At 36.8% G+C, this 27,685-nt stretch overlaps 1 protein-coding gene across 3 annotated transcripts in view; it reads right to left on the bottom strand.

Moving 5' to 3' along the window:
- Positions 1-27,685, bottom strand: part of Col11a1 (collagen type XI alpha 1 chain) — a 214,391-nt gene that overhangs the window by 174,734 nt on the left and 11,972 nt on the right. For all 3 annotated transcript variants that reach the window (XM_060392852.1, XM_060392851.1, XM_060392850.1), the window contains exons 2-4: positions 15,914-16,081; positions 10,720-10,933; positions 5,248-5,410 (exon numbers count right to left, since the gene is read on the bottom strand). In XM_060392852.1, the coding sequence (XP_060248835.1) occupies positions 5,248-5,410; positions 10,720-10,933; positions 15,914-16,081 (545 nt within the window). The remainder of the gene's footprint in view (positions 1-5,247; positions 5,411-10,719; positions 10,934-15,913; positions 16,082-27,685) is intronic.

A 27,685-nucleotide genomic window follows, 5' to 3' on the forward strand; every position in this document is an offset into this window, starting at 1 on the left:
CTCAGTTAAATGTAAGTCACAATATTTCTGACATACTGATACTTGCAGTGTTCAGAATCATGAATATCTAATGTTGTCATAGCAGTAGTGTCGTTGTAATTGTCTATCAAACACTAAAACAATACATGTTTTCCTATGCAATATTCATACAAATGTTAAAAGGTTAGGAATTCTACCTGAGTACCAAAGTATAAACAAAATTGAAAGCAAAAGAATTTTTATTAAAGTTTTTAGAAAAAAACATATCAGTGACCACACATTCACAACTGATAGACTAAGCTTTAGAAAAAGTGATGTTAAGATGATACAACCAATCCTGCTGAGACCTGATGGACTAAGGTCAGGTAAAAGGGGAGGAGGACCTACCCTATAAGTGGACTAGGGAAGGGGCATATGAGGAGAAAAGGGAGGAAGTGGGATTGGAAAGAGAGGAGGGAGAAGGATACAATTAAGATACAAAGTGAATAAATTGTAATAAACAAATAAATAAAGAAAAAAAAACAAAAAATGGTGTTGAAGAAGTGTATTTATTTGAAGTGTTTATTTTTGTCATGCCTTATTTTCACATTGGAAGAATCTAGTTTGCAGTTTTATATAGTCACAGAATAACAGTATTTGGTAAATAAAGGAAATATAAGTCTCACAGAGGGTGGCTGTGGATATTTGAATCAGATAAATATAAAATTTCACTCTATCCATATTTTTCTCTAGAAGTTGCTATTATTGTATTAAGCAAAAATAAGAGCTTTTTCCGTTGGAATAACTAAAAAGTGGCAAGATACAAACCTAACATAAAAAAGCTCTAAGTTCATTTACATTTTAAAAGCTAATAGTAAATAAATTTCCTATTTATAGTTGTATATGGTTTCCATGAAAGCTCAAAATACAAAGCAAATTTATAATTTCTCAAAGCTCGTTGTCATATTCATAAGAGATTAATGGAAGACTCCTCTATACTGTTGCTCTTAATATTGTAATACTTCTTCAAATTAATAATCACACAGTTACTTTGGACTTTAAATCTTATAAAATCAGTCATTGGAAACAAAGAGGAGGAAAAGGGAGGGCAGAAGAGATGAAATAAAAGAATCCACTAATGTTCTTTCATGTCACTCATTCAGAAAACTAGAAAGTCAGATCTGTATGGGTTACAAAAATAACTTGGCTTATGAAGTTGTTCATGATTTTTTTTATTTTTGCAATCTTTTCTTCTTTTATTTAAGTAATTTCTAAATTTGATATGAGCCCTTTAATTACTTACATAGTCATGGCTTTTTCATTTTCAGCTTTTTTTAATTTTTAAATTTAAATGTATTTATATATTTATTTATTATAATTTATTCACTTTGTATCCCCATTGCAGACCCTTCCCTTGGCTCCTCCCAGTCCCACCCACCCTCCTCTTCTCCCCCTATGCCCTTTTCCTAGTCCCCTGATGGAGAAGGATCTCCTCCCCTTTTATCTGACCCTAGTTTATCAAATCTCATCAAGGCTGGCTGCATCATCTTCCTCTGTAGCCTGACAAGGTTGCACCCATCCAGGGGAAGGTGATCAAAGACCCAGCCATTGAGTTCATGTCAGAGACAGCCCCTGTACTCCTAACTAGGGAACAGTGCCCACTTGGACACTGAGCTGCCATGGGCTTAATTTGAACAGGGGGTCTAAGTCAAGGTCCTCTCATGCATGGTCCTTGGTTGGAGTATTGGTCTCTGCATCACCACCCTCTCCGCCGGGCTCAGGTATTTGGGCTCTGTTATTCTCCTTGTGGAGTTCAAGCTAAATAGAGAATTCCCTGTAGAGGAATATCGAATGGCAGAGAAACACTTAAAGAAGTGCTCAACATCCTTAGTCATTCAGGGAATGCAAATCAAAATGACCCTGAGATTTCACCTCACACCCATCAGAATGGCTAAGATCAAAAACTCAAGGGATAATGCATGCTGGAGAGGATGTGGAGAAAGGGGAAACCTCCTCCATTGCTGGAAGGAATGTAAACTTGTACAACCACTTTGGAAATCAATCTGGTGCTTTCTCAGAAAATTTGGAATAGTGCTACTTCAAATATATCTGGGCAAAGGGGTCTTTTATGAGACTCTTTCTCCAACCAAGGACCATGTATGCATATAACATAAAACCTCTGCTCCGATGTAGCCCATTGTAGCTCAGTATCCAATGGGTACCCTAATAAGGGGAACAGGGACTATTTCTTACATGAACTCAATGGCAGGCTCTTTGACCTCCCACCCCCCAAGGGAGGAGCAGCCTTGCTAGACCACAGAGGAGGACTTTGCAGCCAGTCCTGAAAATACCTGATAAACCAGGGTCAGATGAAAGAGTAGGAAGTCCTCCCCTATCAGTGGACTTGGAAAGGGGCAGGGAGGAGATGAGGGAGGGAGGATGGGATTAGGAGGGACTGAGGGAGCTGGATAGAGCTGGGATACAAAGTTAATAAACTTTAATTAATAGTAAAAAAATAATAATAATTAAAAACAAGAAAAAAAAACTGGGTCCCTAAAAATAAAGAAAAATCCAGCTATACCACTCACAGACACATACCCAAAGATGCCCCACCATTCAATAAGGACATTTTCTCGGCTATGTTCATATCAGCTTTATTTGTAATAGCCGGAATCTGGAAGCAACCTAGATGTCTCACAAAGAAGGAATGGATACAGAAAGTGTGGTACATTTACACAATGGACTATTACTCAGCAATTAAAAACAAGGAAATTGTAAAATTGGCAGGCAAATGGTGGGAACTAGAAAAGATCATCCTGAGTGAGTTAACCCAGAAGCAGAAAGACAATTATCATACATATTCATTTATAAGTGGATATTAGACATATAATATAGGATAAATATACTAAAATCTATAGTCCTAAAGAAGCTAAAGAACAAGAAAGTCCCTAGAGAAGAGGCTTAATCTTCATTCAGAAGAGCAAACAGGATAGACATCAGAAGTAAGAGAAGACAAGGAACAGGACAGGAGCCTCCCACAGAGGACTTATTAAAGATTCCATCCACCAGGATATCTGAGGACATACTGAGACTCATAGCCAAACTTTGGGCAGAGTGCCAGAATCCTTCTGGAAGAAGAGGGAGATAGAAAGACCTGGAGTGTTCATGAACTTTTGAAATAAGATTTAGCAAGAAAATCCTGAAATTTGCAGGTAAATGGTGGGAACTGGAAAGGATTATCCTGAGTGAGCTATCCCAGAATCAGAAAGACACACACAGTATATACTCACTCATATAGACATATGATATAGGATAAACCTACTAAAATCTGTACACCTAAAGAAACTAATCAAGAGGGAGGACTCTGGCTAAAATGCTCAATCCCCATCCAGAAAGACAAAGAGGATGGATATCAGAAGAAGAAAACAGGAAACAAGGTAGGAACCTGTCACAGAGGGCCTCTGAAAGGCTCTGCCTTGCAGACTATCAAAGCAGAGGCTGAGACTTATGGCCAGCTATTGCGCAGAGTGCATGGCATCTTATGTAAGAAGTGGGAAATAGTAAGATCTGGAGAGGACAGGAACTCCACAAGAAGAGCAACAAAACCAGAAAATTTGAACACAGGGGTCTTTCCAGAGACTCATACTCCAACCAAGTACCATGCATGGAGATAACCTAGAACCCCTGCACAGATGTAGCCCATGACCGTTTGGTGTCCAAGTGGGTTCCATAGTAATAGGAACAGGGACCATCTCTGACATGAACTGATTGGCCTGCTCTTTGATCATCTCCTCCTGAGGGGGAAGCAACCTTAGCAGGCCACAGAAGATGACAATGCAGCCACTCCTGATGAGATCTGATAGACTAGGGTCAGAAGGAAGGAGAAGAAGACCTCCCCTATCAGCGGACTTGGGGAGGGGCATGTGTGGAGAAGGGGGAGGGAAGGTGGGATTAGGAGGGGAGGAGGAAGGGGTTTATGGGGGGATACAAAGTGAATAAAGTGTAATTAATAAAAATTAAAATTAAAAAAGAAAAAATAGATTCAGCAAGAATAGGACTTATAAAACTTTCTTATTATACTCATACATCCAAAATGTAAATATTTATCCTTGTATAATCAATTAATACATGACAGTGTAATAAAAGCATACTGCCATTATGTATTCCCACAATTCATCACCATAACACAAATTAAAATATTTTATATAGAGTCAAAGGGTTAACACCACAGCAGTGGCAAAAGTCACAAATGAATAGAACCTGAAATTGTCATTAGTCTTCATTGTATTCATCAGTGAGCCACAGATGATTCATATAAACACATGCAGTAGACTAGCACCTTTAAATATATATACCATCTGAATTTGTAGACATGTGTGCACATTAATACATAGCTCTATGCTGTTATATTCTAAAATTTAAGTCAGAATTTGCATTAATAATGCCTCCATACATCCCTTAATAGAGTCAGGAATCAGTTCTATTCATACAATAAAAAGACGGAAAACCAAAATATAAATTGCCAAATACAATGACTGACAGATCAAGAGTCATAGTGATAATAAGCAAAATACAAATGAAAAAGCTGCTACAATGACTTTCCCTTTATTTTTTAATGGGCAATTTTATTTTATTTAATTTTTTTATTATTAGTTACATTTTATTAACTCTGTATCCCAACTGTATCTTGCTCCCTCTTTCCCTCCCAAGCCCTCATCTCTTCCCTGCCCCTTTCCAAGTCCACTGATTGGGGAAGACCTCCTCCCCTTTCATCTGACCCTGTTTTATCAGGTATCTTCAGGACTGGCTGCAAAGTCCTCCTCTGTGGCCTAGCAGGACTGCTCTAATGGGCGATTTTAAAACCTGAAGTTCATCTTTAGCAACATAAACTCTATTAGAAAACACTCAGAAAGAAGATAGGCAGGCAAAATATAGGAATGGCATATTTCTCTGAATTAATCTTCTAGAATAGGAAGTCAAGAAGTCTTTTTCTCTAAGCTGAAGTACTAAGAGCAAAGTTTAGGAGTGAAACAGATTGTCCTTGCCAGGAGAACTGGATGCTTGTGTTCAAATCACCTAATCTCCGCAACACTTCCTGGGCCTTGCCGTCACCATTGTCTAATCCTCCTCTGGCCCAACAATAGAAACCATCACCACTCCACTCACAGAGGAAGAAAGTAGGTCACCCTTTAGAGCTTTGAACTTTGTTTTACAACACAGTGATCGCTAGAATTATTAAGCCAGTTGCTCTTGCAACACTCAAATTAAATAAACTTGATTCATTTTTACCTGAAAAACATCTGTTTCTAAAATCCTTGTTCCAAACACCATGATTCCGTTGGTATCAACTATTGATCTCTCACTTCTATCGAGGGGTTTTGTGATTTTCTTCTTACAATCAACAATCATTGTCACAGTTTTCTTCTCCACACTGATTGCAACTCGATGCCACCTATAAAGAAACGAAGCAATCCTTTTATAAGCTTCAAAGGCTCTGGCTGCGAAATCAACAGGCCCATTAGAACATGAGCTTTAAATGTCATCGCTGAGCCGAAATGGTACAAAAAACAGAGACATACTTGTGCCTCAGTAGTTTAGCTACTGACAGCTTACTGTTGAGCCAGGAGAGCACCAGTACCCAAAAGGACAGTTTCCTAAGATGCAGAGAAGGATTAGGGACCTGTGCTGATGAAGAAATGCCCTTCCTCTGCTTACTTTGTGTTGCAGAAACAAAAGCTTAATTTTACTGTTTTCTGATGAGGACATTTAACAGAGGATGAGCACATTTAACAGACATTGCGATAGATATGGGTAAGCAATAGTTCCTCTGTGCGTAAGTGCTCTCTTCCAAAGTGGAATTCCACGAGAAAAACTTCTGTCCTGGTGATCCCATGAGAGTGACTATAAAAGGGTCTGTCTCCTGACTGAATGGCTGCTCCATCTGGAGCAGCTGAATGTTCTAATTGTAAAACACAATGTGCTACTCTGTCCTGAACTCCATTTATTTCAAGTGTTTTCATGTTCTTTTTCCACTTTAATTTCAAGACAGTTATAGATCACCACCGTGGGCAGGATCCAAAATTGAGACACAATATCTTCCCTTCTTTCCAGGGCTGGCAAGAAGAGGAAACACTGAAAGAAAGCAGAGTCAGCGCATGTGTGGAGTGGGAGGCTCAATTCGCTCTGTAGCTACTGCCCCAGCTAATTCAGGGCAGTGATGACAGGCTTAGAAGGGGGAATGGGGCCAGCCCTTGGAAGCGTGCATGCTCTCCCTGAATTCTAGAAAGGGTTTTATTAACAATGTCTAGTGCTAACAGAAACCACTAAGTGAAATTCGCTTGGATTCTAAGCCACTGTGGTTTATATTTTCTTCCAAATGAAAAGTGCTGGATTAATATTCCAGAAGTGTCTAGGAGTAGATCCATAAAATAAAATACCCAGAAACTTGCATGAGCATTCCCAAATGTCTGTTTCACAATATTTGGCATGGCTACTTGTGATGGCCAAATACATTTCCATACATACTTTATCTTTGGTATTTCCACTAGCGCATTCAACTAGCAAAGGTTTGAATTGAGCAAAGCATTATATAAGGAGCCTTGGAGCAACTTCACACACTGAGAATAAAATTTACACATATCTGAGGCCAAGAAAACTGTATGCTAACTTAAACCATTCTCGGTCTTGAGAGATGTTCTTCTCATTAGCAGAAAATAAAAAGAATTGTAATTGCTAAAATATGATCTGAACTCTAAACTCAATTGTTTTTATAATTATTTCAAGTTGTGCTAATAATGAGTTGACAAAAAAATCCAGCATTCAAAATAATAATAATAATTTAAATAGTACTAGATTAACTGAGTTTTGAGTCCTTAATTGTTCATTTTTTCACATGCTACTATACCATCAATAAAACATCATGAATTTTTATGATGAAACAAAAGATGGTGATTCTCAATCTAGTAGATGCCATCAACTCTCTAGCTATACTCCTAATTGGTCTGTGCATACCTTTGTGACCATAGCAACCATCAAAACATAAATGAAGGGCTGGGAAGATAGTTAAGTCAGTAAGGTGCCTGATGCACAATCAAGATGTGAGGCCAGTTCTCAGTTCCCATATAAGCAAGTGGACACAGCAGCATGCATCTCTATTTCCAGTACTAAGATGGCAGAAACACGTGTCTCTCTGATATTTCATGGCTAGCCAGCCTAGCCTAATCCTCAGACTAAAGCTCCATACCAATGTGAGACCCTGTCTCAAAAAAAAAAAAAAAAAGTAATGGCTTCTGAGAACCATCATATCAAAATGCACAAAGATCCACAAAGTTCCACATTTTCTCTCTTTCTCTCCCTCTCTCTCATATACACACACACTAAAAAAAATAAAACTAAATAAAGAAGAATCACATTAAATCTTTCTGTTGGGTGAGACCCAGCAAATTTTCACAGAGCTATTCATCTCTATTCTCTTTCTCACAGAAGTCTCCTGATGTTCTCACACCTCCACCTTCTGGAAGTTTTGCTTTTCGATACCCTGTAGATGATCACGTATTTGCTTCCTTACTGCTCCATGCAAACATAATCTGTAGAAACATTCTGTTACCAGGTTGTAGTGGCACACACCTTTGAGGCAGAGGCAGGCAGATCTCTGAGTTCAAGGTCAGCCTGGTCTACATGGTGAGTTCCAGGACAGTCAAGACTAAGCAGAGAAACCCTGTTTCAGGAGAGAGAGAGAGAGAGAGAGAGAGAGAGAGAGAGAGAGAGAGAGAGAGAAAGAGAGAGAGAGAGAGAGAAAGGGGGAGAGAAAGAAAGAACGAGAGACATTTTCTGCTCCACATTCCTGTGCAAATAGGCACTTAATTCCAGTACTTTCACGCCAACAACCTCTGCATAAGAGACTTCACATCTGAAATACTATACAGTTCATTTCTTCTTTTGATGCAGTTTTATACATAGACAGAGTTAATAGTATTTTGTATTTAAGTTTGTGTTTGTTTAGTCTACAAATAACAATATTCAAATAAACAGGAGTGGAGGGACTTCACCTGCAGTGTTCACTGTTGCAACATCTACACCCTGGTTACTGCCAGCCAAGCTGTAGACAGTATATAGATAATTATGGAATGAGTGGTCAGTTGGGATGAAATCAATGATTGCTCTTAACAAACTAAAGCGTATTTAAATACCAATGATATTACATTCCAATTGTTATAATTTGATCTTAACTAGTATATCACATTTTTATAGTCTCAAGTTAATAAAATAAAACTTGTGCACAGTAAACATCTATTAATAAATTCATGAATAAAAAAATCAATAAATATTGTGACATACTAATAATTCAAAATATTATCTAATATACTGTACCACTGTACGGTATATACACATAGGTTCTTGCCTGTTTGATAATCACTCAAAATTATTTACCGAGCTTTTCCGTTTTATTTAAATTATTTGTTCACATATAAAACTATTATGATCAAATTGGATGGAAGTAATAGTGAGATGTTTTTCCAGTTAATAAGACAGTATAGAGTAAAAATATTTCAGTAATATGATTTAGCTAAAAATACCTTTACATAACTAACCATGTGTGATCCTCCCCAGTTGATAAACTTGCAACAAAAACCTACACCTAAGGCTCGGGGAACATCACAGAAGACAGGGTAGAAAGATGGTAAGAGCCAGAGCCAAGGCATCTGCTGTAAGATGGAGCCTTCTGTACATGAGAAGGAACTGTGCACATGAAATCCAACAATACAGTCACCCAAATAAGACCTCAACTATGATAATATCAGTTGAAAGGTCAATCTGCATGGGAGAATTCTAATAATAACCAAGCTTTAGACTGAAAAGCTACAGTCAATTAACAGCTGCTGGGATAAGGAGAATTATTCTTCTCCAGGGACAAGCTCCATGTGTACAGCCCTAAACACATATACATAGAAGCATTGCTAAATGGTCTCAGCAAGTTGTACTGGTGTGTTTATGTATATGCATGTGTCTATATGTATAGGTAACAGTAATAATTAAGGAAGCAATGAGTTTGAGAGGGAGTGTAGAAAAAGAAAAGGAGAAGGGAGAAGTGGGTAGAAATGATGTAAACAGTACCTGTACATGAAATTATTAAAATATAATAACACACACACACACACACACACACAAGCTCCCTCAAAGTTAAAAAAAATCCACATGTAAAAATTTACTCTTATGTTAAAAAAGAGGCAATGTGACTCAGATTTTACTTTTGTTTTACCTGAGTTTATTATGTAAATAGGATCATAATACAACTTACTATAGATGCTTGTCTTCCCTTACTACTGAGACCTAGATATTTCTGTCATCATATCAGAGACAGAAAGAATATATGTATTTTTCTATCTGTACTGCCTTCAAATTCTATAACCAGATGTCCTATATCTAAAAAAGCTGGTTTTAGAGTTATATGTTCAAGATAAAAACATCCTGCAGATTTCATACACATTTGCTTATGGTTAATGAGGCTCTTAAGTGAAAAGAAATGATTACAACACAATCTATGATTCAAAGATCTACAGGATTAACAGGAGTATTAGTTTCAAATGCCACCACTGTCACATTCAAGTCATTTGAACTTTCCATGCTTCAGTTCCCATAATCTATAAACTTTATTAAATGAGTTAGCAATGTATTGAGTGCTTAAGCATTACAGAGAATATGTCAAATACATAAGGTCTCCTATAATACCCGACGATAGTTCTGCTGTCACAACTTCATAAGTCCAGGGGCTGAAGAAATGACTCAGTGATTATGAACACTTGCTGCTCTCATAAATAACCCAAGGTTAGTTCCTAGAACACTCAGTGGGCAGCTCACAACCGCCCCTTATTCCTGTTCCAAGGGAATTACATACACCATATGTACTTACTTGATATACACATACAGAAAACCAGTCATACACATAGACACATAAATGCAAATAAAATGTGCATTTCATATTAGAGCATGTCTTTGCTTAGAAAGGTTGAAGTGATGTCACACGTCACCCAGAATTCAACTCCAAGTGGTTCTAACACTACTGGGTGTTCTGCTATGGGGCCTCATGCCAATTTGCAGCCTCCCCATCCTCTACTTCTGCACTGCTTTCCTTGATGTCTGGATGAGGATCATTTGCCTTTGTTTCCTTTCCAGCTGAAGCAATATGCATGCAAGTCTCAGCACACTGTTCCTTCTAGCCCTTCATGTACCTGATACACCATGCTATTCCGTTGTTGTTTAGTTGATTGAGCTTCAATTTTTTTAATATTTATTTATTCATTCATTTACTGGGGAGTGCACACATGCTGGGTCATGTTGAGGTAGAAGATCAACTTAAGGGCGTTGTTTTGCTCCTTCTACCATGTAGGTCCAAGGGATTGAATGCAAGCAGATAGGCTTGACTCAAGTGCTTTTAATCCGCTGGACCATGAGAACCACTAGCCTCGGATTCCATTCTGAAAAGGGCTTCCCTCATCTCATTTCTTTAAAATTCACCACCACTTAATTACCTGTTCTCACCACTGTCCTGCTTCTCTGTCTCATCAATAAATTTTGTTTGTTTGTTTGTTTGTTTTTGTTTTTGCCATTACTTGCTCAGAGTGTAAAATCAACTATACCAATGTTGAAGACTTCTTGGTGTTTTCCATCAATAGCCACCAGAACACACATTCACAAAGCCTGTTGACTAGTCATGGAAAGGTGTTCAGTACTGTTAACACATTTGATCACTGTGTAACTTACTTTCCATCGGCGATGTTAACTGTTGAAAAGAGGGGATAGTTTTCTGGCGTGGGTTTTCCAGTGTGGTCTTCGAAAAGAAAAACAGGTGATCTCCCAACCTCAACACCGAGTTGCTGAATACCGTGCTCATTATATAGAGACAAAAGGAAAGCCTGAGTTCCTTTCTTGGGTTTTATTGTAAATAGTATTGAAAAATCTTGTGGAAAAATTCCACCTGAAAAGACAAAAAAAAAAAAAAAAGTTAGAAATTCCAGATTTCTAAATTGTTGCTAGATCACGATTTGATTTGAACCTTTTACATTGCCCTGTTAACTAAATTCAACCAGGAAACAGTTCAACTGTAGCGTGATTATACAGGCACCATATGACTTTCAAATTTTCTCTGATCCAAGTTAAGCCTAAAAGCCATTTATTTGAATCAAAATGGTTAGAAAAACTGAGTCCACAGACAGAAAAGATCATGGTGCCAGTACAATTTCAATTTCATTTAATTTATCATCTTAGATGTGTTTTATTTTTAAATAATTTGTATGTGATCAGAAAGGGCGTGTGGGTCATGTGAGTGCAAGTGCCTAAGAGCAGGTAGAGGTGTCAGATAACTCTGAAGATGAAATTACAGGTGGCTATGAAATGCCCAATGTAGACCCTAGGAGCAGAACTCTGGTCCTCTAGAAGGAAAGCATGCACTCTTAACCACTGAGTCACACTTAGGCTCAATTTTTATTCTTTTAAGTAAGCATGTCTGTGTGCATGGACCCATGACAGCAGGTGTCCATGGAGGTCAGAGACATCAGATTACCTGGATCTAGAGTTACATTGTAGACCGCCTGACACGGATGTTGGGAACTGAACTCCAGCCCTCTGCAATAATAGTAATGGCTCTTAACTGGATATTGTCCTCTGTTTCTCTGTCTCTCTGTCTCTGTCTCTCTGTCTGTCTGTCTGTCTCTCTCTCTTTCAGGCATACACAAATGAATGTATACTTGCACAAAAACAAAAATAAATAAAACAACATTAAAAAGCATCCTGAGTCTTTTCGGAGCCAGTACCATCAGATATTCTGGCCATATGTTCTTAACAAATTACGTAATGTCCTTTAATTAGGCTGATGATATAGTTTAAATGAGAGAGCTGCTATAGAAATTAAATAGCATGTGTGCAAAAAGGAGTCAAGTAGCATTGACTAACTGGCCTTCATATATTTTTATGTTAATACTAAACAAAACTCAATATTAAAAAGATTTGTTTTCAATTTCTCAGTGCTATCGCAAAAATCTTTAAACCTACCTTTCAAATCATTATTTCTAATCTGTTAAAGTGTATTATATGTATATGCATATACATCTATACTGTTTGATGATTGAATTCATGACCTCATAATATTAATCAAGAATTTATGTCTAAAATACATCTTTGTCTTCTAACTTGATTTAATTGTAACAGAAAATTTGTGTCTGTGTGTATGTGATTGTGTGTGTGTGTATGAAAATCACTAGGAGAGAAATAATCATAGAAGTAAGAGAAAAGCTACAAAGCATATCACTTAACAACATGCTTTATAATTGCTATGCTATTGAAATATATAGTTAAGTAATTCAGTCTATTACTGGAGAGTACACAAGGTTAATAAACACAAATTTACCATAATCTCTTAATGAAAGAAAAAGACATTTAAGCATTATTAGCTGGGTGTAAAAAAATACTTTATACGTTTTACCAAAAAAAAAAAGTCTTTAAAAGATGAGACATCTGAAAACAGTGTACTCATATAAGCCTTAAGAGGACTGTATGAAAGTTTAATAAGCCGTTGAGTTTATGTTGTTAGCACAATACTAATACTGTGCTATATGAAACAGATGAAACAAAAGTTATCAACATAGAGTGTACACACCAAATGTGAAGTTTAACAGCTTAAAAAATCCACATTTCAAAATATAAACACAAATTAAAACATGCTAAAGGACTCTCACTAAAAAGTGCTACAGTCCAATATTTAATATTTGTATTCGTCTAGAAGCATGTGTCTCTACTAACAAACATGATTATTACAGATAAGTACCACAGATTCAGCCACAGCTCTTAAAATGGATTTTTAATATTAACAGATGTTGCCACCATTAGTAAATATTACATAAAATGGCACAACAACATGATTTTATGAATTTAAATTTGTTCAATATTTTTTCAAGTAAAATATAATTTCAATAATATTTTTATGTTGTAATGATGCTATATATTTTTAAATTTAGGAAGAGAAAACTTCTTGCATACATTGAAAAGTATACTTTAGTAAGAGAGAAAATTGTCTCCTACTCCACTAACTACTCGTTCTGTAATGATATTCACATAGTTCATATGTCTCACTCCAGTGCCTTAGATGGATAGGCATTGCTTCCTAGCTCAAACACTCCATTTGTCTAACTTTTCATCCATGGACCAAGCTTAAATATCCTCTTCCTTTGATGGTTATGAAGATGTGAGTCAATATACAGGTTTTTTTTTTTAAGGATATTTATATCAGGTTTTCCAAAAGTGTCAATGAGAACTTGAAAACAGCAGCTTTATTTAGTTCCAGTGCACACTTTCAGATCTTCCAATTTAATCTTAGCCTGGATCCCTGGAGGATATGTATCGCAATTCTGCGTAATTTATTGATCTCTTCCTGATAACAATGGTGGTTATAAATGTTATCAGTGATGGTTGTTGAAGCATCCAGTACTCCAGCTGTGTTCATCAGAAAATGCAGTTTTAAATAATGCTCACTAATTTGGTATTTATGGTGGTGGTATTATCATTGATATTTTTCAGTTAGCATTTACACATAACCTTCAGGAAGTTCTTCTCTCCAAAAAGGATTTACATGAGATGCCTATCATGGGAGTCTCCTTCTTGAAATATCATTGCTAGAACCATAGTCCTAAACACAAGAACGCTAACTTGGGTAAAATATTCATACAGGTAAGCTCTCTTAACAGGAGTGGAAAAAAGATTCCACAGGCATACATTATTGTCATTCTCCATGAAGAAAAGATCAAACACCAATTTGAATAAATTAACTACCTTGACCTTGAGATAATGAACCAATTGTAAAATGCTATAAACTGCAGCATTTGTGAAACAGTTCCATTAGTCCCCATTTTTCTGTTTTCTTTTCTTTTCAAAATTACTTTTCCTCTTAGACATGGAAGATATACAGTGAAATAAAAAGGTAAAAATGACAGCATTATTATTTTAAAATTTTTTAATGAATTTCAAAATATGGTATGGACTTAAGGACTGTCAACCATTAACTCTTAAGTACAAAAAATAAATCATTCCTTATAGTATTTTTGTCAATAAATTGTTTTTGTTCAGCAAAACTTACTGCAAATTAGAAAATCTGACAAAAATGTTAATGAGTGTCCAAGATAAATATATTTCAAAATACTTTAGAACAGTGTATGGTGGTCCCTCAGAAGGCTATGACAGAAAGTTCATTAGTTTGAAAGCTACCCTGAACTACAAAGCAAAGCTCTCATAACAGAAAGAAAGGAAGAAAGGAGGAAAGAAAGACGGAAGAAAGAAAGAAAGAAAGAAGGAAGGAAGGGAGGGAGGGAGGGAGGGAGGGAGGGAGGGAGGGAGGGAGGGAGGGAGGGAGGGAAGGAGGAAGGAAGGAAGGGAGAGAGAGAGAGGGAAGGGGAGGGAAGTGGGAGGGAAGTGGGAGGGAGGGAAGGAGAGAGTATAAGGAGCTAATGTCTCTCATGAAAATTACATTGTTCTTACAATATTTAATTCCTTTATCATATTTTCTGACTGCTTTAAAACTAGTTCATAAGATCAAAAATGAGTTATTCAGACAGTTAAAGAATAGACAATTTAAAGAATATAAGTGTTAACTTTTGGGGAAGATCCTAAAGCATCAAAATGAAGTCTGATCACATTTGAAATACTTAACTTGTATCTTCTTGTAACACAATAATTAAATAAATAAAATTGATCAAGTTAAATAACATCTGTGAAATTTAGTTTAAGGCTCTGTTATATAAGAACAAGAGTATCAATTTGAATGCTAAATAACTGGCATCTATCAACCTCAAACATGTGTAATGGGCTGCCTGCTTAGGCAATGTGATATTAGGAGTTTTCATTTCTGTACTCAATGATCTTTTCTTATATTATCATGGTTTCAACATCATTAATAGTACTGGATCAAATAGTATCCCAGAGAAGAAAATAAAAGATATTTCCCCAGAACTTTATCAGTATCATAAGAAAATTGTTCAGGTAAAGTCTTACAAAACCTCTAAAACCAGAATTATGAATATTTTTGAGAAGTGCCTAGCTGTATGTCTCAGTTACTATTTTGCTGCTGTGAAGAGACATCATGACCAAGGCAACCTATAACAAAAAAAAAAAAAAAAAATACAAACCAATTAATTGCATACAGTTTCAGAGAGTTAGTCCATGGTGGGTAGAATGGCAGCAGGCAGGCATAACACTTCCAGGAACTGAGACCTCACACCTGATCCACAAGTTGGAAGTAGAAGGCCTGGTGTAGGCTTTGAAGCCTCAACTGCTACTCCCAATGACATAGTTTCTCTAACAGGGCCACACCTCCTCCAACAGAGCCACACCTCCTAACCATTTCTAATTAGTTCCAGTGCCTGAGGAACAACTATTTAAATATATGAACATATAGAAGTATTCAAACTACCAAACTGTATTAAATTTCACATAAGAATAATGTGTAAAAACATTCATAATGAAGCTTTAAAAAAATGTGGTTTCTTTTAAGTAAATAGTTACAGTAATGTTAAGACAATGTGCACTAAATTCATCTTAATCTCCATAACTGTTAAGTTAACCTAATTGATCGTTAATGGCAAAGGTTTTCTCCCATCTCTAGCCCATGAATGTGGAATAGTCATAAAATACTGCCTTTTCATATTCTATTGAAGACATAATGAGTTATTAAATTTCTAAAAATAAGCATATTTGTTACCAGGTTAAGTCAGTATTGGCAGTTAGTTATTTTCATCATATCACTGGTGATTACAATTTCTTTTTTTTTTGTTATATGAAAAGTTATATATCATACTAAAACTGGATATATATACACACCTATATATAATAACAAAAGAGACTATTAGGCTAATGAAGAGTAGAAATAGTATTAACAGCAATAGCAGCAGGGACAAAGATGAATTGAACCTACCTGGAAATAGCTGTTTCGTTGGGGCGCTGATTTGTGCTTCTTCTGTAACTCTGTAAGCAATATCTGATTCTTTAGAATTCTTTCTGTTTACACAAAATCCTGTTGTTTTAGATACTCCCACTGGAGAATTGTGAAAATCTAGTGCTTTTAGTATATCAACTGGAGCAGCTGAAAAATAAGTGAAAATTAAAAAAAAATAATTCAATAATTTAATATAAACTATTTTAGTTTCAATATTTTAATGATTACATTTTGTTATTTGACATTTTGATTAATGTCTCTCCATACTGTCTTTTATCCTCTTTTTCTATCAAATCTTCTTCATCGTTACCAGTTCCTTCTTCAGATTTTATGACCTGTTTAGTTTAACCAGGACCAGCTGAATGACCACTGGGTTGACTTATCCATTGGAAATAGTTGAGTTACAACTATCTAGGTAAGTACACAACTGAAGGTAATGATTCCTTCTTTCTTCCTCCTGGACCTAACATTATCAGTATCTCCATAACATGCATTTTCAGAAGTTCCTTATTCTAAGAATTCTAAGTAATACTATTCATTTTCTCAAAACAACGGAGTAGCATGTAACTCCAAAATACCGATAACTAAATGTTCAAAAACTTCAAAGTGTGTTCACTATTCATTTGAGCAAAATTCTAAAACAATGTAAGAGTTAAATGAATCACATATGTATCATATGTGATACATATGATAGAAATTTATTCAGTCATTAAAAGTAGTGAGGTCCTGAGACAGGAAATCATGTAACTACCTCTGTGGGGTACTGAATATGCTGACCACAAACATTCTAATCACAGCATCTATGTTTACTACATGGAATAAGCCACAAAGATAAAAACAAGTATGATTGTGTTGGACTTTCAAAATCTCTGGTACAAAACAATGCACTTATTCCTCTGAGTCGATACATAATTCAAGTGGAGTAGTTCTTGGTTCCAAATAAATGTTAGGGCCTATCATGCCAATACACTTACGATGTTTTGGCTTCTCTCTGTATTAAAAAATAAACAAAAGTACTCCAATGAGTCCATGTGCTGGCCAATGTTTCATTCATCACATCTAAGATATAGCTTTTAAAATAGTTGGATCCAGAAAAAAAAAAGTTTCAGTGCCTAGGTAAGAAGTCATAGCTACTTTTAGGATGGTACAGAAACTGCTATCTGGTTCATTTATTACTGAAAGCTCTAGCTAACATAAAAGACTGCAATAATGAGTTGTTAACAGGAGCTGCCACCACAGTGCACTTCTTACTATAGTGTTTATGCAAGGGTTTGGTAAGAAGTAAATTGGAATTGATCCTATAATCAGGAAGCTAGCTAGCACCATGGCATCATTTCTCAGGGGACAGACTAGCCAGTTTCTGGCTCTCTGAGAACTATAACTTTGATTATGTTTTACTTGTAATAACACTCAATTTGTCGCAGAGTGTATGAATGAGGAAATGAATGAGAGTTATGGTAAATATGCACATAATTGGCCTCTTAGTTTGTTAACTAAAGGAGGACTGGCTTCTATATCTGCAGATATACATGGGTAGAGCTTGACAGACCCTTCGATACAGCATATAGAGTTTATAATTACTGAAGAGAAAAGTGTTGTGTAAATCAGAGGCTGAAAGGATCAAATATAGTGCCCTTTTAGTTCAGTCTTTGAATATTTGTTTCAAAAAAATCTGTTTGTGTTCACTAATCCTGCTTCAAAAGGCTGTTCCTAGGCCATTCTTGCTAGCTTATTTTCTCATGTCACAAAACTAAGAAAATAATGCTTACACTAACAGCCAGATCCTAATATGTGGCCTGCCACCAGGCTCAGTTCTTTAAAGGCACAAACCTTCACAAATAACATGTTCTTTTTTTTTCTTTTTAAAAAATTCTTTATTAATTACACTTTATTCATTTTGTATCCCCCCCTGTGGCTCCCTCCCTCCTCCTGTCCCAATCCCTCCCTTCCTCCATCCTCTGCATGCATGCCCCTCCCCAAGTCCACTGATAGGGGAGGGGTTTTTTTCCCTCCTTCTGATCCTAGTCAATTAGGTCTCATCAGGAGTGGCTGCATTGTCTTCTTCTGTGGCCTGGTAATGCTGCTTCCCCCTCAGGGGGAGGTAATCAAAGAGCAGGCCAGTCAGTTCATGTCAGAGACAGTTCCTGTTCCTATTTCAATGGAACCCACTTGAATGCTGAACTGCCTTGGGCTACATCTGTGCAGGGGTCTTAAGTTATCTCCATGCATGGTCCTTGGTTGGAGTATCAGTCTCAGGAAAGACCCCCGTGCTCAGAATTTTTGGTTCTGTTGCTCTCCTTGTGGAGTTCCTGTCCTCTCCAGATCTTACTGTTTCCCACTTCTTTCATAAGATTCCCTGCACTCTGCCCAAAGGTTGCCCGTAAGTCTCAGCATCCACATTGATAGTCTGCAGGGCAGAGCCTTTCAGAGGTCCTCTGTGTTCCCTCTTTTCTCCTTCTTCTGATGTCCATCCTCTTTGCCTTTCTGGATAGAGATTGAGCATTTTAGCAAGATTCTTCCCTCTTGATTAGTTTATTTAGGTGGAGTACAGACTTTTGTGATCCACCATGTGGGTACCGAAGATCAAACTTGGGAAGAACTGCAAGTGCTCCAGACTGCTGAGAACTGCCTTTTGTGTATTTTTATCCTTACAGAGTGGTAACAGGAAAAAAAAGCCATTTAGTGTACATAGCAGTATTTGATAAGATAGTTTCTTAGTATGGTTTTATTTTTGTATGGAAAGACATAAAAAAGAAAAATTTTGCAGTCCTATCCCATGACTTCCTAACAGAAATAACATGTTCTTTTCCGGCTGTGCAGAGGAGAGACCCAAGCATCAAAGCCTAAGCCAAGGGTTCTCTCAGGGTCTGTGTAAATATCAAGCCTGCTTTTTCCGCCCCCACTGTAGCTCTAAAAGCCCACAGATGAAAACTACAAAAAGAAATTTAAAACGTGCTTAAAATAGTCTGAAATAATCTTAAGCCAGTTAATTGATTCCTGATGCTGATGTTTATTTTAAATTAAACTCAATTCACATATCAGGACATAAGTTACCCTGAAAGAGAATGCGACTGAAAACCACATCATATTATCTGCTTATTTTATTTTATCTGCTTGCTCTAAGCTGAGCAAGACTCCAGAGTAGACACGAACAGAGCCTAGAAGGCTGTAATTGTGGATAAAAAGATAAAACCGCAGATTGTGTTCAAACTGGGCATCTATAAGCAATGTACAGAAGTGAGCACAGCTTCCTTTTCATCGCTGTGACTTCTAACACAGGACGTCTACAAGTACAAAAACACTTATCCCCTTCCAGTTTGATATGAATGTGATAAGGACATCCACCTTTAAAGTATCACAAATTTCTTTGCAAGGACAGGGTAAAATACCACCATTCAGCCCTTAGTTCACAGTTATTTTTTTTAAGTTTCAGTTTAAATTATTTTTTTCTAAAAAGGACTATGAAGATTTTAAAAGTCTGTTTTCTTTTATTTCTTTCTATTAGAAGAAAATGAAAAATCAAATAATTTTGAGATTCTGCCTCTTTCTTAACCTTGTCATCCAGATAGCCACAGTATTTACTAAACTCTAATACTGCAGATTCTTTTGCTTTCCACATATATGTACAGGTATGTGAAAAAAAAAAAGTTTTTTTTCTGGCTTCTTTAGTTCTGTTTAAAGATTAAAAGCAATCATTTATTGTGACTGATTGCAGTATATCTGAAAGAATGAAATTTCTAATATTCAAAGCTAGTCTTAGACGCTTCTAATATTTTATTTCTATTTCCACATCTCATCATGAAGCATTTCCAAACAGTTAATTAAGTATCCTCAGTAATTTTTTTTCCTATCGTCTATTGTATACTACGTGTTTATCAAACAAGAGAACAGGACACAAGAACCTAATCATTATTATTGAAGCCATTTAAAGGGCTTTCATGCTTTTCCCCATCCATCTGCATTCCACTGCTTGATTGAGCTTCCTAAATTCCGTGGTTCAAGCAACTTTGCTGCTTAAATTCCTTCAGTGAACCCCACTGACTTCCAGATGGCATCTACATTCCACATTCCTTGCATAGAAAATCTTGATGATCTGGTCAAGCTCAATTTTCCTCCTAGTTCCAACCCCCACCCAACTCCATTGTATGTCTATTCTGATATTTCACTGTCCCAGTCAGTGCTGTAAAAATACTAGTTGAGACTTTAAAGAAATACACCAGATACCTTTTGTTGTCTACTTTGGGAGTTTATATCTCCTTACCCATTATCTGAAAAAATTAACAGCACTTTACTTGAGAAGGAAGCAGGATGCAACCATGAAGATATCTTTAAGAAGCAGTATGTCTCCTTCTGAATCTTAGTATGGTGTGCTTAACCTTTCCTTGCGCCATTTACTCTTATTTCAAGTTATTTACCTATCCTTTGATTTGTATTCCCAAATTAGAAGATTAATAGATGCATACACAGATATATACATCACACTTACATATTAACACACGCAAATGAGTTTGTTCACAACACATAAGGAAACAAACCTAGCACACACAGAAAAACACACATGCTATATAAAATGCTGACCAAATGAGCACATACACGTGAAAATATATAGAAGTATCTTTCTCTGAGCGCCATGAACTTCTCCATCAAGAAAGAAGACTTCTGAAGACCTTCATGGTCTTTCAGTGCGTTTTATTAGCCTCTTTGATATTCCCACCAGTTCAGAAGTTTGGTACTGGGTTTTGGATTCCTTCTTTCTGTTGTCTGCAGAGTCAAAATGGATCATCAAACATCTCTCAATATTTTGATTCTTCTGTTCTCTTGGTATTTCTTCCAAAAGCTTCTCCATATTCTACATATTCTAAAGCCTGTGTGAAATAAGGTTCAAAATTCTGACTGCTTCTGAGTTCTACCTCCAACATTTAGCATCTGTGTGGTGTGAGCACAAGGAAATATATCAGCCTGTCTATGTCTTCAAAACCAGTAAAATGGCACTGATAAAACTCTTGTCCTCAATGATCTATCTGCCAGCTGGATTTACTACACCTTAGAGAACTGGCTTGGAACACTGTTCTAATGAAGCAACACAGCCTTCCTACATGAATCTTTATATGGTACCTGATATAAATGAATGATTTTGCTTTTTTAAGTGGTAGAAGGCTTTCTTGGACTTGAGAACTGCATGTAACTCAAATTTAGTATCTACCTGTAAAGTCAGGGAAGCAGCTACACTCATTTATTTCTGTTATCCATGGCACCCTTAACACACTAATGCCAGTTCTCCATGGCTTCAACAAAGCCTATATAGAGCATAAAAGTCAAAGTATGTATAGGTTGTTGGGAGGGTGCTTTGTTTTCTTTGGGTTTTGTTTCTTTGTTTGGTTCTCTTATTTGTTTGTTTGTTTTACTTGAGATTGGATTTAGGGCCTCATATATGCCAAGCACACTTCAGCTGATGTTTAACTCTATTTATCCCTTTTTACAATTTGTTTTCTGGACAAAACCTTCCAAATCTGATCGGGCTGGCTTTGAATCAGTTCATTACCCTGAACGGCATTCATTTTACAATACTGTTTCTGCCTACTAAAAACCTGGAATTAAAGGTCTATACTATTAGGGCATTCTAAAATATCATTTTTCTAGATCTTAAACATGCACTACACACACACACACACACACACACACATATGTGCATGTGCGCACATACACACGCCGGTTTTGTTTTTTTTTTTCCTCAGATGACTCTAACATATAGCCAGTGATAGAATCTGGTAAGATCCTATCTAATAACATCTTTATTTAAATGTGTACCACAGAATCCTTCAGAAAATCTTGACTCCCTCCTGGACGCTAAGGGACTCTCTTGTTCCTTATTCTCTACTAGGGAACACACTCCATCGTATTTGTTTAATTATCTTATTGTCGCTTTATATTATAGGCATTCAGACATGAATTGAGTTACATTATTATTTTCCTGATGCACAGCACCTAATCTTTCCTCTCCCTACTTGCCCCCCATATTTCAAAAAAGTTAAAAAAATTGTTGTTGTTATCGTTGTTTTCCTTTCTTTAATTCTTATTTATTTTATTTTTTTATTATTGGTTACATTTTATTAACTCTGTATCCCAGCCATAGTCTCCTTTCTCATTCCTTCCCAAACTCACTATCCATCCCTCACCTCCTCCCATGCCCCTTTCCAAGTCCATTGATGGGGGAGGTTCTCCTCCCCTTCCATCTGTCCCTAACTTATCAGGTCTCTTCAGGGCTGGCTGAAAAGTCCTCCTCTGTGGCCTAGCAGGACTGCTTCTTCTTTGGGGGGTGGGGAGGTCAAAGAGCCTGCCATTGAGTTCCCGTCAGAAATAGTCCTTGTTCCCCTTACTAGGAAAAACAAACTGGTTACTGAGCTACCACGGGGTACATCTGAGCAGAGGTTCTAGGTTATATACATACATGATCCTTGGTGGGTAAAAATTTAATAAATAGAAAAATGATCTTTAAAAAAACTATAATTCTGATGACTGTAAGATGCAATATTGAACCACAAGAGAATGTGGTTCAATGTTATATATTATAGTTTACTGACTGCCAATATTCTCACAGTTTTCAAACCTGATTGTGCATCAGGTTCTTTATGCTTGTACAACAAGCACTGTCTTCACCAAGTCAAACCCCAGCAATTAAATAACTTTGTGTGAGCTACTTAAACCTTACTGGAATAATTTTATCCAACTTGGCCTCAGTTTGAAAATTTAACAGAATAATGAATTTTAATCCCGAGAAGAAAGAAAAAGCTAAAACATATAAATTCTCATCAAAAATCACTTTTACAATGATTGCTTTCTGAAACTTCTAAACTTTTGGAACATTTCTAACTCTATTAAGTACAATTCATGTTTCCCTAAGCCGTCACTAACCTGATTCCTGTTATCTGCTTTTACTTACTACATTAGGAAATCCTTCTGCAGTAGTGTAGAATAATAAATGACTTCATATCTCTAAATATTTACCATTTACCTCCATAGATATTATGTCCTTCATTCCCTCCCAGGGTCTGAAAGGTACACCTCAACTGCAGAAGGCAACACACCATTTCAGACACAGGACCTGGAACTGACCTGAGGAGCTAGCTCTCAGAGTAGTCAATGGTAAAACCTAAGCTGCCAGTGGAAAAAAGCAATCAGCTGCCCTACCCAGTTACAAAGCCTGTGATCACAAGAATGACCACCCAACATGACTCCCAATAAGTGCCTCAGTGGCACTTATTTTATATTGGGGTAACCAATAAGTGAGTAATTGGACTTAATGCCTGCTCCATGAGAGAGAACCCGTACCTGATGCTTTAAACCTGCTAACTCCCTATCCTTGGTAAGGTCAGCGACCCACAGAAAAGTGTACTTCTCATGGTTCATCCAAAAGCTTCTTTGTGTAGCAGATGGAGCCCATATATAAATGCACAGCTACAAAACTAGAAACAATCATCCTGAGTGAGGTACCCCAGACTAAAAATTAAAAAATCAAAATCTATTTTACATATAAATGTTAGCTTTTGATTTTTACGTATGTGTGTTTAAATTCTAATAAGTACAGAGGTTGGGTAGCTAGTAAGGGACCAGGGCAGAAAAGGGTATCTTCGATCTTCGAAGGAAGGGGAAATATAGCACAGTGTTACAAAATTAAAAAAGGGAAAAATAGAATAAAAGTATAAAATGGGGGGATGGGAGCAGGAGGGGGTGGGAGAGAAGAGTAATGGAGGGAATATAAGAAGAAACAACTAACACTAAATGTCATCTGCAAAGCCACATGGAAACCTCCTACTGTAGCTTATTATTCTAAATTATACCATACATTGGAGGAAATAAAGCCCCAACTGGACATCTTATGGTACCAAGTAAAACCTCCAGTGCCAAAAATGAGTTAAAACTTATTGAACCATTAGCCAAAGCTACCCCATAAACCGCCACCACCCCCAAACATCACAGGTTATTGCTAAGAATACTTGTCATTCTCCATAATGTGATGGTATGGTCCTATTGCTGAAAACAACAGTTACTCATGTCATGGAACATAGAGAATTTACGCTGGTGCCTGAATAAAAACTTCACCCCTACTTAGCAGTGTTCATCATGCTGGAAGGTATTTTGCATGCATATTACCACCAGAGAAGGGCGATGATGATTAATATCACACACCTACAAACCCTACAATCTATATCAGCAGCCTGAATGCAGTGATGCAATAGTAGCACAAATGTTATGGAAGTAGCCAAACACTTTTCCTTTATGTGTAAGGCCCACTCCATGTGATGCAAACCCACTTCCAAACCCACTTGCTAAAGTGGTCAAGACCCCAAGATTGGATACGTCGTGAGTCTAAGGGAAAGCACAGAGACCCACAACTGAACAACTAGCAGAGAGAAAGAGAGTCTGGAGCACTCAGTCCTGAAAGGAGTGACTTTATCAAACCCCTCCTCTTAAGGCTCAGGTATTTATGCATAAGAGGAGGGAGAAAGACTGTAAGACCTTTGATTGATAAATGACTTCATTGAATGATGAATGAAAGATTGTTGAATGACTTCAAAGAAACGGTCTTCTGGACAGGACAGATACATGTAGGAACTCAGAGATTGCAACAGCAAGCGTTCAAACCAGACAGAATCCCAGTACCAAGAAGGGAATGTAGACACAAGTCGTACCCTTAACCAAGAAGATATTTGCAATTATACCTGCTGGAATAGGGAAAATCAGTTTTCTCTAATGAAGTGTCACTGACTATCTCAATCACATTCAGGAGTATTTGACCAACACAAAACAGACTCCGTGTGTGTGTGTGTGTGTGTGTGTGTGTGTGTGTGTGTACTTTTGTTTTGGTATTTGCTTGTTCTTATTGACATTCTTTACTTTTTTATTTACTTGTTTTGATTTTTGTTTTGTTGTTGTTGCTTTCCTAATTTTTTGGAAAGAGAGTAAGAGAGAACAAAGACATGAAGTTACAGTGAGTATGGAGGTGGGGAGGATCTGGGAGGAACTAGGGAAGGGAAAAGAATGTGATCAAAATACACTATTTGAAAAAAATAAAATTAAAAAGTTTCACAACTGATCAGAATGCAGAAAACAGGTGGCTATCGGAGACCCAACCCCAGTTAATTAAATCTACAACACAGTCCCCACACCTAAGACACAGACAGCATAACAGAAAAGAGGCCAGAACGACTGTTAGAGCCAAAGGACTAGTCTTGTTTCTGTACATGACATGGAAGCTTAGCGCATGAAATCTCAAAAAGACATTCCCTTAAATAAGACCTGCATAATAAAACCAGTTGACAGGCCAACATGAAGGGTAGATATTATACAGTGCCCTACTGATAGACAAAGAGCGACAGGCAATTAATGGCTCCGTTGAGAAGAAGAATCAGTCTCCTCTAGGGATGAGTCCCAAATAAGCTGTCCATTCCCAACCAGTCAGCCCAAAACACATCTACATATAGACAACACCAAACAGATTTGGAATGCCGAATTTATGTGTGTGTTTCTGTATGCATGTAGGCATGAAACATATTTTTATATTTCTTTAATATAACATTTATATATTTATTTAAATACATAAGCACATAGATTTAAAGGAAAAAAAGGCATGAGTTAGAGGGAGAGAGTGAGAAATACAGGAGGAGTTGGAGGTGAAACAAGGGAGGGAGGGTGGAAATGTACAAAAATAGTATTCATGTATAAAATTCTATAAAGAAAATTAAGTTAAATTATAAAAACAAAGCTAAACAAAAAGTATGCACCGCTATTTAAGAAATATATAGTGCTCAGAATGATTTTTGTGGTTTTTTGTTTTTGTTTTATTTTTGTTTTGGGTTTGACTTACTATCAATTAACAAGCTAACACATCATTGAGTCTAGAACCTGTACTTTCACGTTCATCTTGACCACCTCACAGCACAACATGAAGGTGAAATACTGATAATATTAGGATTTTCCTTTTCATTGTTTTTTTTAATAGCATATAAATTGATGTAACCATGACCTAAACATTGTAACACTAATTAGCTGTTCATGCCTGTAATCCGGGACTGAATAAGCTGAGAAAAGAGGGGTATCTCAGGTTTGAGGCCAGTTTAAAGTATGCAATAAATTCCAGGCAGCCTGGGTTACAGAGTGATATCTTGTCTCAAAAAGAGGAGGAGGAGAATAGGGCCAGAGAGAAGCTCAGAGGTTAAAAGCACCTGCTGCTCTTGGAGAAAACTAGATTTGTTTCAGCACCCACAGGAAAGCGTGCAATAGGCTATTACTTCAGCTCCTGGGGATCAAACTTTCAACATCAGCTTGAAGAGCTTGCCAAGACCTGATCTGTTTGATGTGCTGGGTATATGCAGAAATGAGCAGCTTATAAACAATAATATATTGTGATATATATTTAAGATACGTCACAGTTATTCAGTTTGTATTAATTATTCCTGGGCATGGGAATAGGTCAATAATATCATTTCAAGTTCAGTTTTCCATAAACAGTTCCATAATCAACTTAAATATGTCACCATTTATAACCTTATGTTTGTATATTTACTTAAACACACAGTTAATAAAAAAAATTGTCAAGATAGTCAAAATTATCAGCTCTACAGTTTATAAAAAATAATGCCTTTGTCTTTAACTATTAGTACTAGTTTGTTATATGTGACTGTCTTTGGAATCACAGTAATAATAATAATAAAAAAAAAAACCCAGCTATGACATCAACCAAGAAACTCTCCAGTGAGTACATATTTGGGTTAATTCTGAAAAGTCAAAGAAAATGCCCCTACATGATTGTTTTTGCTTAATTGGATTAGAAGCAGAAGAAATTAATACAAAGAAGCTAATGCAAGAATGAACTCAGTGGCTGCCTCTTTGATCACATCTCCCTGATGGGGGAGCACCCTTGCCAAGCCACAGAGGAAGATAATACAGCCAGTCCTGATGAGACCTGATAGATCAGATGGAAGGGGAGGAGGACCTCCCCTATCACTGTACTTGGAGAACGGCATGGGAGGAGATGTGTGAGGGAGCATGAGATTAGGAGGGAATAAGGAAGGGGGCTACAGCTGGGATACAAAGTGAATAAACTGTAAATAATATAAAAAAATCAATATTAAAAAGAAAGAATCTACTCAGAGTGGTGGAGAAATTCAATAAAACAAAGCCTTCTGCTAAGATAATAGGAGAAGTCTAAGAAGTGAGGTCAAAGACATAAGAATGATTTGTAATTTTATGAGGTCTCCATGGAAATTGAATTTTACTCCAAATGATTCCGAAAACCATTGGAAAGTTAACTGGAGACAAGTGAGAGGATCCAAATTTTTATGAATACTATTTTTCCAGGCTATTTTAATTTCATAGAAAACTAAGGTGAAATAATGATATATCATTCAACTAATGTTTTAAAGAAGCATTTGCAGTCCTTCAGGTGTGAGATGGTGTAGTCTGGAGCTGAGAGGTGAATTACTAGGTCAGATTCTGAACATGTTGTGAAGACGGAGCAAACTGTAGTAGGTGATAGGCTGCATGTGGAGAGAAAGGGACCAAAGTTCAAAGCAAATTCTGAAAGTTTGTTTTTTGAGTATCACAACTAATTATACTGCCGTAGAGACTGAGAAGCCTGTGAGAGGAACAGGTTTAGGAAGACAGCAATTCCATTCAGAGAATACGAACTTTAAACTTGCTTCAGTGCACTGGAAATGGATAAGTAGGCAGTCACGTTTACAAAACCTACAG

The sequence above is a fragment of the Meriones unguiculatus genome, chromosome 10 (assembly GCF_030254825.1).
Source record: "Meriones unguiculatus strain TT.TT164.6M chromosome 10, Bangor_MerUng_6.1, whole genome shotgun sequence".
NCBI classification, from domain to species: domain Eukaryota; kingdom Metazoa; phylum Chordata; class Mammalia; order Rodentia; family Muridae; genus Meriones; species Meriones unguiculatus.